Source organism: Heteronotia binoei, chromosome 1 (assembly GCF_032191835.1).
Source record: "Heteronotia binoei isolate CCM8104 ecotype False Entrance Well chromosome 1, APGP_CSIRO_Hbin_v1, whole genome shotgun sequence".
Classification (NCBI taxonomy): Eukaryota; Metazoa; Chordata; class Lepidosauria; order Squamata; family Gekkonidae; genus Heteronotia; species Heteronotia binoei.
In genome coordinates this window covers 63,619,655-63,631,755 of record NC_083223.1, presented here as the reverse complement: position 1 = coordinate 63,631,755, position 12,101 = coordinate 63,619,655, and the positions used below count along the sequence as shown (strand labels likewise).

Below are 12,101 nucleotides of genomic sequence, written 5' to 3'. Positions count from 1 at the left end.
CGGAGTGGAGGGCGGGATATAAATCCAATTTCTTCTTCTGTTTGCTTGCAACACTTTCTGCACTACACATAATCAAATGGGGGGGGGGGGTCACACACCTTTGTAACAGTGCTCCTCCAACCCAATAGGAGAAGGAACTGGTGACTGGTTCTGAGTCAGGCTCCAGGGGACTCCCACCAGCCTAGCTTCGGTGCTTCTGCTCCCAAATAATTTTTTTCTGACATCTTTTGATCGGGGGGGAGGGGAGCATTCTCGGCGGCGGCGGTGGTGGTGGGGTTCAGTTCTTGCTGGGTGTTAATCACAGCTGCTTGCTTGCTGTTCTTGTGCAGCTGCCTCGGGATGGCAGCAGGGGGAACCTCTGCTGCATTCTCTGCAGCAGCCCCTGGCCTGAGTGTAAGCACCTCATATGTCACTTTGGGCAGCATACCCCACCCTGCATTTCCATGCCCTTCCTGCCACAGCCCACCACTGGAGTGGCTGGGTGAGGAGAGCCCCAGGCTCACTCAGGAGAGGAGCACAGCAGGGATTCACCACCATTAGCTAAAGCCTGAGGGGCAGAGAAGGGCACCATTACGCAGACTCCATAAAGTGGTAGTGGGGCCAGGTGGTTTCCAGTAGTGAGGGTGGTGGTGCCAGGATCCTGTGGGCCCCACTGTAGCTACAGGCCTGCCAATAGTTAAGGCACCTATACATAGGATAGTATCCAAAGAAGAGGACTGACATACTTACAGTGCAAAGCACAATCTCTTTATTTATATGCCTACAGGGAAAAATGCAGATCAACTTTTTTCCTTTGTATCTGTTGCAGCAATCTCCCTACCATACAGGTTCATTCACCAAAGATGAAAAAAATGTGCTTAGGTGAATTTTTTCATATATAATGAGACTGTAACATGGCTGAGAAGATTAAAAAAAAACAACAACAAATATGGGTGCCGCAGGGCTGCCAACCTCCAGGTGGTAGGTGAAGATCTGCTATTACAACTGATCTCCAGGGAACAGAGATCAGTTCATCTGGAGAAAATGGCTGCTTTGGAAGGTGGACTCTATACCCCGCTTGAGCTCCCTCCTCAAACCCGACCATCCTCAGACTTCACCCAAGTATTTCCCAACCTGGAGTTGGCAACCCTAATACTGGGTCACTTCAAGTTTAGCAGGAACATGATTTTACAAATATTAAAAATACCCAATCATTAATTCCCTATGAACAAACTTGACATGAGTTATGATTGAGAAGGCTAATCCTTAAGAAGACAAAATAAATAAATGCTTGTCACTGCTGTTATATTACATGAGGTTACAGCTATCAGATGTACCCGGCACCATAAGTACAGTACATGTCCCCCTTAAATTCCTGTGCAGGGAACAAAAAGTCATGGAATAAAAACTGCTGAATGATACTAGTACTTTACCCCATGGCCACCACAGGACAAGTGCCCCACAGGAGTAATCTTTAACTAGTCTTCACCTTATCTCCAATGAAGTCAGGGACATTTTACCCCCAGTATATGGTAAGGGTATTTTCTAGGATTCTCTTTTTCCAGCTATTCTTCTGTGCGCTCTGAACAGCCAAGGACTGAGTTAGGGAGAAGTTCTCTATTGAATCAGATTTCCACAGTATCAGCTATGCATTGAGAAGCCCCATGACTTTGGATTTTTAAGAGCAGCATTCCTTTGTTTTTGTGTGCTTTGTGGAAACAAGGGTAGCTTTTAATCTTTTCCATTGTTGCAGAGGTGCTTGATAGTTGTCTTCTGATGCTCTAGGAGCATGATGGATTTTTCAGAGTTTTCTATATTTCTTAGTAGAGTCTCTAGCCGTCTCTTGATTTTCTTCTGATCTTCTATAGCACATCCAATTACAACCGACTGGAATTTCTGATCAATGGGTCCAGATGGTACCTCAGATGTACAAGCTCCATAAAGTGACATTAAGCGGCTCCTGGAGTCTTCTAAGTCATCTAAGAGTTTACTGACTATTTCGTCAATCATCCGCGTAGCATGAAACAGCGATTCCTGCTGCTGGGGATTTCGGATAGTTTCTACGGAAACTTCAACTGTGAGGGTTCTGCCCATCAGACGTTTGGCAGTCAGGTTGAGCTCTTCTCTTTCACCTGCATTTGAAAGTGAAACGCTTAGAACTGAAGCATCCTACAACACCACACTATCATAGGGAGACTGAAAATAATTTTGTTACTTGATGCATAATCTATAGTGCATTCCAAAACAGAATCCCCCTTCTAAGGTCACACTATTTAGGCTTCTACTGCAAGTCACAGAATTTAGAGTGGCTTTGTTATTGCACACTGCTAGAAGTGGCTCCTTGAGAAGCTGACAATCTTTACTAGCAGCTCCCCATAACAGATAAATCAGTTAACACACATTCATCTATCATGTAAAAAGGACCAGGTGAAACATGCTACAGGGTATGCAATAATTATGGATTGGATCCAACAATGGGGGAGCTATTGTAAGAAAAAGGAATCAGATAAAATTGTTCCTTTGCCACACATACAGGGAGCTAGCTCTGAACAGAACAATAGTAAGGGAGGAGAAACAATTTCATCTGATTATCCCTTCTCACTACAGACCTTCATGGTACATAGCTTATTGTACTCTTGGGTACCCGGGCCCTAGCCATGGCTTCATTGGACTGCAAAGGAAAAGATTACAGACAGCTGCTGGGAAGCATCTGCTTATGGCAGCATCTTCAGTTTGCTTGATCAGCCTTACATTTTTGAATCTTTTTGGGCAAATTAAGAGATGTACAAGTAAGAAGTTTAGTAAGCTCCCACCTTCACTAATATTCCTCATATCTTGGCTGTTCTGTATATTATGGATCATTTCCAGAAGAGTTTCTTTTTCTTGTTCCATTGATGATGCTGCATCCCGCAAGGCTTCAACCCTAAAGATGGGGAAAAGGAAAAGGAACAATTGAGGAAATAATGTACACCCTGAGGAACAACACTTATCAACACAAAAAGGCAAACCTGGCAAGTAGAAGTTGCAGTTATTATCACAAGAAGAAAGATGGAGAAAAGGACCCATGTCATAATGTACCCCTGGTAAAATTCTACTGTGCATGTAGGAATGGAATGGGAAGATGTAGACATCAACCACCTGATCCATTGGCCTAGTGCAGGGGTGGACAAACCTGCTTAATGTAAGAGCCACATAGAATAAACATCAGATGTTTGAGAGCCCCAAGACATGAACATCAGAAGTTCGAGAGCCACGAGGGAGGGAGGGAGGGAGGGAAGGAGGGAGGGAGGGAGGGAGGAAGGAAGGAAGGAAGGAAGGAAGGAAGGAAGGAAGGAAGGAAGGAAGGAAGGAAGGAAGGCAGGCAGGCAGGCAGGCAGGCAGGCAGGCTTGGCTTGGAGAAGTGATTTAAAGAGAGAGAAATGCCTTTTCCAAGTTGGCTGACAGGGTGATGGGGGTTTCAAGAGCCACACAATACGTGTGAAAGAGCCACAGTTTAGCAAGCCCTGGCCTAATACTTCTACGCTATTACTGAAAGGAGCATGTCAATTCAAGCGGCAGAGAGGCAGGTTCCAAAGCAAACTCCCATTAGTATGTGTAAAGGGGACGTTCAACAGCTCAACTACAGTATTTCTGAGTTAGATCATGCCTGAAAACAACTTTTACAAATATCTAATGAACAATTCTTTTGAAAACAGTATTAGCAGATCATCTTTAGGCTCCTGCTTTACTTTTTACCACTGAGAAGAACATAGTGTAGTGGCTAGAATGTCAAACTAGGATCTGTGAGACTTAGGTTTGAATCCCTACTCTGCCACAGAAGCTGGCTGGCTGACCTTGGGCAAGTCATAACACTCAACCTAACCAACTTCATAGCATTGTTGCTTAGATAAAATGGAGGAGAGAATGTAAGTCCCTACGGAGGAGAAAGGTAGGGTATTAATGAAGTAAATAAAGTATTTTTTAATATGATAGTCAAGAATTGTGGTATTGTAAACAATTAAATTTTGGATACAGAGAACCTTCCCATGTCATGCTTAGACCGTTCTCTGAATAGGTTTATCACAATACTGACTTTGATGCTAGTCACAACAGAGTTTATTCATTCCTGCAATTCTGTGAATGGACAGCTTGGTTGCTGCTGTGCTGTAGGATTAATAAGAAAATGACCAACTTAATATATTTAAAATCAAGGCATTTATATGTTGTGTAATGATGAAACCAACTCCTTATAAGCAAACCTGGAATTACATATGATTTCCTTAAGATTTTGTGAACCTGGAACTCCTGGCCAGAGCCCCAGACAATGGATTAGACCAGGAGTGTCAAACATCTGGCCTGGGGGCCGAATGCGGCCCACGGAGGGCTCCTATCAGGCCCCCCAAGCAACTGGCTGTCATGTGCTTCCTTCTCCCTCTCTCTTGCTTCCTTCTTTGTAACAGCTTGTTTTGCAAGGCTTGCTAATCACATGCCTGAGGGCCAGCATAGCCCTACAGAGCAAAACCTCTGTCTTCTCCATTGGTTGAGGCTCCTCTCTTGGGGAGAAAGGGGGGAAGGAAGAGCTTGCTTTGCCAGGCTATCACAATCGCAAAGCAGAGCTACTGAGCCAAGCCTTCTATTGGCTGAGGCTCCTCCCCCTCGTGGTCCCCTGGGGAAGGAAGGAAAGAGCCAGAGCTTCCTTTGCCCAGTTCCCTGGATCCTATGGGAGAAATACAAAGAAAGCACCTTTAAGACCAAAACATGCTAATATTTTAAGCCTGTTTTAAGTTTTTTAAAAAATCTTTAATTGTGTTCATCTGTGTCCTTTATAAAGTTTATATTTCTGCTATTTAATCTTAAATAGGTACACACAGGGCTTTTTTTTAAAGCAGAAACGCACAGGAACGCAGTTTTGGCTGGCTTGGCACCAGTGGGTGTGGCCTAATATGCAAATGAGTTCCTGCTGGGCTTTTTCCTACAAAAAAAGCTCTGGGTACACATATGGCCCAGCCCAACATGGCCCAGCCCAACAAGGTCTCATTTATGTCAGATCTGGTCCACATAACAAATGAGTTTGAAATCCCTGGATTAGACATTTGAATTATGGATTAGCAATTTTGTCTAATTCATTAAACTTTAGAAGAAAATTGTGTGGTTTTGACATGATCTTCTATTGATATATAGCACATTTCCTTCTTGTCTAAAAGAAAATTTAGAAGATGCTTTAACTGGACTGCAGAGAAGGCTCTTGTGCTGTAGAAAATGCTCCTGGGATAAGAAGGAAGGCTGACAACCAGACAGGCTATAAAACTAGGCTCTTCAGAACAATTTTTGGAGCCACTTGAGAAAATATATGGTGGTATTTTACTGGGGGAGACTTTTCTGTGGTTCAGTTATAGTTAGCAGTATGAAGCTTTAATTTCTTTTTAACTTCTGACTGTTTACCTATTTTAATATATGTTATCAACTGCCCTCAGGGCCAGCCCACCCACTAGACAAACTAGGTATTTGCCTAGGGCACCAGCAGGGTGGGGGTGCCAAATTCGGACCTCGCCCCCAACCCACCCCCTATTTGTCCCCCTCCCTTCCTCAAAATGTTAATGCCCAGAAATGGGCAGTGAAGTGTCGCACTCCCTGGACTCTTTAAAGGCTGCCCCCCACCAATCAGCTGATTGGTGGGTAAAACTACTCCAGAGGCTGGTGGCTATGCTGGCCCTCAGGCATGCTCGTGATCAGCGTAGGGGCAGTGGTGGTGGGAATGACGTGATCCAGGAAGGAAGGGGGAGGAGGAGGCAGTGGCTTGCTCATCCTTCCCATTGCCACTGCCCCTGCACTAATTGCAAGTGTGCCTGAGGACCAGCATAGATGCAGGCCAGCCTCTGGAGCAGTTTTACCCATTGATCAGCTGATCAGTGGGGGGGCTTTAAAGAGCCTGGGAATGCGACATTTCACCATCCATCCCCAGGCATTAAATTGTGAGGGAGGAGGTACGGCGGAGAGCGGGGGCAGTGGACACCAAGGCTGCCTGGGGTGCCATGTACCGTAGGGCTAGCCCTGTCTGCCCTTAGATCCTGCTTTGGTATGAAAGGAATGGAAAACTCCAGATTTGGAATTCCCCAGTCCTCCATTTTTGCTATATATGTATAAAATATCAGTTTTTGTGGACCATCTTTAGGGCAAAAAATATTTTTGCATTGATTTTAAGTTTAGGTTTAAATTGCTGTTTGTTGAAACTGTACAGATTTAGTAAACACTAGAAACAGAAGGAGAAAATTAAACTTTGGTAAAAGCATGTTGTGATGGACTGCAAGCTTATGCATGAATAAGAGGCAGTGCATATGATGGAATTCTCAGTGAGTGATAGGTCACGGAACTCAGTGTGATTGGGCAACTGCTTCTAATGGTCAAACTGTGGCAGTTGGGAGTTAGAGGAGCAGCTGGGGAGTTGAAAAGGGTGGTCAGGAGAGAGCGGTGGCTCTTGTGAGGCTCTCAGAGTACGACTGTGCCGCAGAAGCAGAGTCAGTTTCAGGGTGAATGTGGTGTAGCTCTGAATACTGGAGACTCTAGTGGGAGACTGATCCCAGAAATTAAGGGCCGTCTCTGATTGTGTACCAATAAAGAAACATATATTGAGAGGGACAAAGGTTCCTGTATCAAGCTTAGTATCCCAAGGGAAAGACTAGTAGCTGGAGTAGGACTTGGCCAAAGGTTTGAGGTGTCAGAGAAAGGCCCTCAACGGTGCCAAAGGCCAGAGTTATTGCTCTTACTGAGAAGAGAATAACTCGTTTGCCAGGAGGAAAAGGTCTAGAAGTGAGAGACCTGAATCTGTTAACCCAAGGGATGAGGAAGATACCCTCAAGCTTGTATGACTAGAAATAGGGAAAGTTCCTAAAAAATCTAGAGTAATTATAAAAATATAAACCTTTAACATCAAGGTTACTTTTAGTAAGTGTTGAGCCACCTGAGAGAAACACTGTATCTTATGAAACAAGTTGCCTGTGAAGAAGTTCTGTATTCATTTTTTGTTCTATCTGTCCACAGATTCTAAATCCCAGAAACCTCTGCACAAATCCCATCCCTTCCCTGCCAATCCGTTTTATATAAATTAAATCTTGTTTTGAAAGGCTACCAGTGCCTAGTGTACCACTTTTCTGATGGGGAAAACTTTGACACCTGACGTAACAGCCAAGGTGAAAGGACAAAAAGCAGTTGCCTTGCCTTGTCTCATAACACATCTTTGGCCGCTGAAATCTTAGCTGACTATGTAAGCCCTCAAAGATGGAAGGAATCTGAGCATTTACTTGGATTAATATGCAAAATTATACTTTTAAAGTTTAGCTTGGACAATCAAGAGAAAGATTTGGAAATTTGAATTTTCAACTATTTTACTTCATTTTTAAGCTAGGTTGAATCTGCTTTCTCTCTCTAGCTGTTTTACAGAATATGCATAAGGAAAGTCTAACCTCATCGTTCATAGTTAAACACAGTTGCTTATCTAAAGTAGGCTGATGATGAGTAATTTGTCTCCTACCAGGTAGTTCCACTGAGAGTAAAAAACTAATAGACATCCCTGTTTGATCCCTTTCAACACAACCACAAATGAATTAGACCTTATTACAACCTTCAAGGAAATATTAAATTGCACTATTGCTTAGTTATTTAGACCAGAATTTTCAAACAGTATAATGCTATTTAGCCAGTGTATATTAATTAATTGGGCTGCTCCCATAATCCCATATTTTCTAATTAGCAATAGTGTTCTTCAAATACACACAGTTATATTTATATCCCATGTTATCTCCTCAGATGCAAGGTAGCTTACAGGATTGCCAGATGTCTAAATGGCTGTTATTAAGCTTTCAACAGCAAGATGGCATGCCAAAGTTAACTATGTGAAGCTTTCTATCCTGTCTCTATCATGACAAAACTTCCTCTGCTACCTTTGTGCATATCTGGGTGAAGAAAGAGAACAATGATAATAACCTTGCCAACTTTGCATGTGCTTTCTAGATTATCCTAGCTTTTATTTTGTAGCATCTTAATATATTTTTCCAAAGCATTCTGTGAGTCATTTCAAGTTGTTACAGAATTTGTTTCCTTTGCACATCCAGACCTGAATGTTATATTAAGCCACTGGACATCATGATTTAATTGGGGTGGGATGGAGAAAATGAAGTGTGATACAGTGCAGATGCCATGTAGACTGTGTGCTTTAATAAAATACGTTGCACCAGGTGCTCTTCAGGCTCATTCCAACCCAAGGATCTCCAGCCTTTTAAAGCCTGTGGGCACCTTTGGAATTCTAACTTGGGGTGATGGGCAAAGCCACAAAATGGCTGCCTCAGGAGATGGAGCCAACCACAAAATGTAAGAGAATTCAGTTATGCATAACTTTAACAGTAACCCTTCAAAGTTAAAGGCGGAAGCTCTGTTTAATAAGATGCCAGCCTTTTAAAATTAACATATGGATTTAAATGTATTTCCTTGCATATGCACAGCTTAGCTTCAGTCACAGAGTTAAGTTCCTTATGCTGTGGTGCCAGCTGCTGCCAAAACAACATTTTAAAAGATCTGCTTCGCCAAATGTATTTCCAGTGGTTACCCAGAAGCCCTGCTGGATAAAGCCCTATGTGACTCTGCCCACTTTCAAAAAAAACTTGGGGGGGGGGGACCAGGAAATATATAATTGGATGCCATGGAGCCTACAGGCACTATGTTGGGGACCCCCTTTTTAGCCCATAATATTCCTGGCAACTCAGACTGTACTCCTAAGCACAGTTATCAGTGTGTAAGCTCCATTCATGTCAGTGGCATTTATGTGTGTGTAAAAAGGCTTAGGATCGCACAGCAGTCATTCCTCATGGTCCAAGCACAGATCCCGACACGCAAAAATATGGTGTTCAGACTCCATAAACTTTCTGTAATGACAGCTGGGATTCCCAGGTCTCTGCAAGTTTGGATCTATTTATAGGTCTCTCCCACCAGAGCACCTGTGTGTTTCACTCACAACTCTGCCCCATCTTCCAGCAGCATGTCTTCCTTATACTTGCATAGATGAAGGGTAAGTGTGAGGTAGCCCAAGCTTGCAATGAAGGTGCAGTTCCACCACTTGGAAACCCAAATGTAATGGCCGTAAACATGTAGCAGCACAGGCATGCTCATATTCAGTTGGCAAATGCTGAAACATTACTTGCATATGGGAAGCAGTCATCAAAACACAACAATAAGTGTTCATTTGTTAACACTTCAAAATCAGAATTTGATAATGGAGACAAACAGCAGAAACTATGTATGTTCCTGTCATTCATAAGCAAGCAGAGTAGACAGAAATTTCTAATTAAACCAGTTTTGAAGGCGGGTATCTTGTATTGCCCTTACTTCTGATTCCAAGTACTACAAAAGTCCATCTTCTTCTGGTCTCATACTGACCCTATCCCCCAACCTACACTTTCCCAAGAACTCGCAACTGCATCTACATGAAAAGAGAAGGACTCAAAGCCAATATGATCCACTTAAGTACTAGACTTGGAACTGAAATATTTGGTTTCAAAACCAAGCTCCAATAAGTACTCTCTGTGAAATCTTTGGCAAATTACTTCCTGTCAACCGCTCTTCTTTGTTTGTTGACATTATAATGGCTAAAAGGGCTGGTGAGTTAATGGACATGCTTCTTTATCTAGTGGCACAATCCTAAATAGAGTTATGCCCTTATAAATCCATTTACTGAATTCAGAAGCAGGCCTCATTTTGGACAGGATCTCACAGGAGCGGAGCTCTGGAACCTCTAAATTTTATTGTGCTCTTTATTTCTTGCCCCTCCCCCCAAACACTTGCTTCTGGGCTCCATTGGTCAAACCCCTTGTGAGAATTTTGCTGAATTCGAAGATTTGATAAACTTTCTAATATTTTTCACCATAAAAATGGGAAAATAACAACTTGATCTTAGCCAAAAGGTTGAGAAGCGATAATCAACATATATAAAGCAGACAGATGGAAATCTTCATCGTGCCACTGTGGCCACACAGGAAAATAATTTTAAAAATATGATGGGAGTAAAGTTTTATTATGATGATTATGATTCAAGAAGCATTGCAAGGTAGATGTTGAGCTGATATAATTTAGTACACCATCCAGTGATGTCACGGATGTGTGGCATATGCAAATGAGTTATGCAAATGCGTTGTGCTAATGAGCTCTGGCACGTCTTTTTCCACAAAATGACCCCTGTTCAGAAGTATATCCCTTTGTTTAGCACTGCATTGCAGAACAGGCTTTGTCATTTTTGGCATGGTAGCCTCTCTCTGCAAATTGGTTTTAGAATATCAAAATGTCTTGTTTTTTAAAAAATGGCACTAGTGTCTCCGCTGCGGTAGTGCTCCAAACTCCACCCAGCTCAGTCCAGTCAAATTTCCCAGCCTCAGGCTGGATTTTTATATCGCTGTATTTATCATTCCTAACAACTTCTGAAAACAGTCTTCCTTTAGCTGCTCTGTGTAAACATAGCAGTGTGATTGAAAAGGACAAGGGATAATTTAAGAAAGGCGTGCTTCGTAAGTGAAACTTTTGAACTTAAAAATAAGTTCTTATTCAGCTCGCACACTTCTGATGCAATCCAGAGCCTCCACAAAACACTGGCCTAAACTGTTTCTTCTGGCGATGGTGAAATTACGGTTGTTTGTTTTTCACCAGTCAGGTCCTGACAGCCCATCAGGAGATACGGCAAGTCCCGCAAGCAAGACATATTGGCTTTGGCTCAGATGACCAAAAGGAATTAAGAAATATTTGGCAAATGCAAAGCTTCTCTGAGATGATCATTAAGACGGTCAGCATTCGCGAGCTCCTCTTGCCAAGCTGCTGCTTGTCTCCAAGCAGGCGAAATCATTCCCCTTCTCACCCCGGGGAAACCCATGCGGCTGCCACCGAGGGTAGGGGAAACTTTGAATGAATTCACTTGTGGGTGTTTTAAAAATCATATTTGTCATGGTGGAGCTATAGAAGGAGCACCCTCTCCTTGCGAAAAACAGTAAACCTCGTGTTTCTGTTTCCAAATGAAAACTTTGATTTCAAAATTAAAAAACCCCAAAAGCCTTGCAGTTGAGCCGCGTCTCATCCGAGCGCAGCTGCTCCCCGGCCTCCCCACGACAAAAGCCATTGTCTCTAAACCCCCCTCCCCCCCCCCCCCCCCAACACACCCGGCCGAGCTTACCTTCGTTCCAGCTGGTCCAGGCTTTCCAGCAGGCGGCTGGAGCGGTCCGCCATGGAAGTGGAACGGGAAAAGCGGCCTCGGATCTGCCCACCGCCCGCTTGCTGGGCTGCTTCGCCGCCACTGCTGCTCCTCAGACTGCTGCTGATCTTGGCCTGGGCCATAGCGGGCCTGGCGCGCGAGGGGAGAGAGGCGGCCGGCTGCCTTTGCGACTGGCCCAGGAAGAGTTCCCTCCGGCTGCGGCGACAGCGCCGCTCCTGGATTGACACCCGCGTCGCTCGCTGCCAAAGAAGGGAAGCAGCCCTCCCCGCCCCAGTCATCGCTGCGTGCTCGAGCTGTCCAGGGGGCAAAAACAAAAGTGCCCGAACTCACCGCTGACTAGTAATGAACCCTGCGTGGCCCAAGAGACATAAGGCAAGGAGTCGAGGGGGGGGGGAAAGATACTCTCTCGCATGCTCAGAGGCCTCCTCACCCTCATTAAAAATAAACCGCAGGCTTGGGGCAGTAAAGAGACAGACAAGGCTGTACTGCAGCATAGCCTTTCCATGGGCTGGTACAGATGCAGTGAGTGGATTCTCATATCCAGTCATTTATGTGAACGACCAGGGGTGGGGTGTCAAAGGGCGAAATAGAATTTGGGCAAGATTCAAAATCTAACAACAAAAAAAGAGATAATTCACTAGTTACACTAAAATAGTTAACACTTGTAATAACTCATCACTGCTCTGTTGTAAGAACAGTGTATTGTGTTTTATTTATTAGAGCTCTTAGAAACAAACTTTCTTATTGCAGGTGTTTAAAGTTGTTCTTCACTTATAGCTATCAAAAATGCCATTTATGTTGCCTAGGTTTTTATACCTGCAGATGAGTGGTATAGATAAAATATGATGTAATGCAATCAGTTTTTAGGTTTGAAGGCTTCCTGAATTACAAATCATTAGTT

At 43.7% G+C, this 12,101-nt stretch overlaps 1 protein-coding gene across 1 annotated transcript; it reads right to left on the bottom strand.

The window, feature by feature from the left end:
• Window positions 1–1,267: 1,267 nt before the first annotated feature.
• On the bottom strand, window positions 1,268–11,373 carry BAG2 (BAG cochaperone 2). Its single transcript, XM_060258362.1, has 3 exons — window positions 11,162–11,373; window positions 2,793–2,902; window positions 1,268–2,111 (listed from the first exon to the last, which is right to left on the bottom strand). Exons 1-3 carry the CDS (start codon window positions 11,320–11,322, stop codon window positions 1,711–1,713), a joined length of 672 nt encoding a protein of 223 aa, XP_060114345.1. The 5' UTR covers window positions 11,323–11,373; the 3' UTR covers window positions 1,268–1,710.
• Between the last annotated feature and the right edge of the window lie 728 nt (window positions 11,374–12,101).

What these genes read in the sequence shown, in the direction of transcription:
- BAG2 (XM_060258362.1), bottom strand. Translation starts at nt 11,322, where the DNA reads ATGGCCCAGGCCAAGATCAGCAGCAGTCTGAGGAGCAGCAGTGGCGGC. An exon ending in CTGGACCAGCTGGAACGAAG is followed by an intron (nt 2,903 to 11,161) that starts GTAAGCTCGGCC and finishes CCCCATCTTTAG; the next exon opens with GGTTGAAGCCTTGCGGGATG. An exon ending in TATGAGGAATATTAGTGAAG is followed by an intron (nt 2,112 to 2,792) that starts GTGGGAGCTTAC and finishes TTTCAAATGCAG; the next exon opens with GTGAAAGAGAAGAGCTCAAC.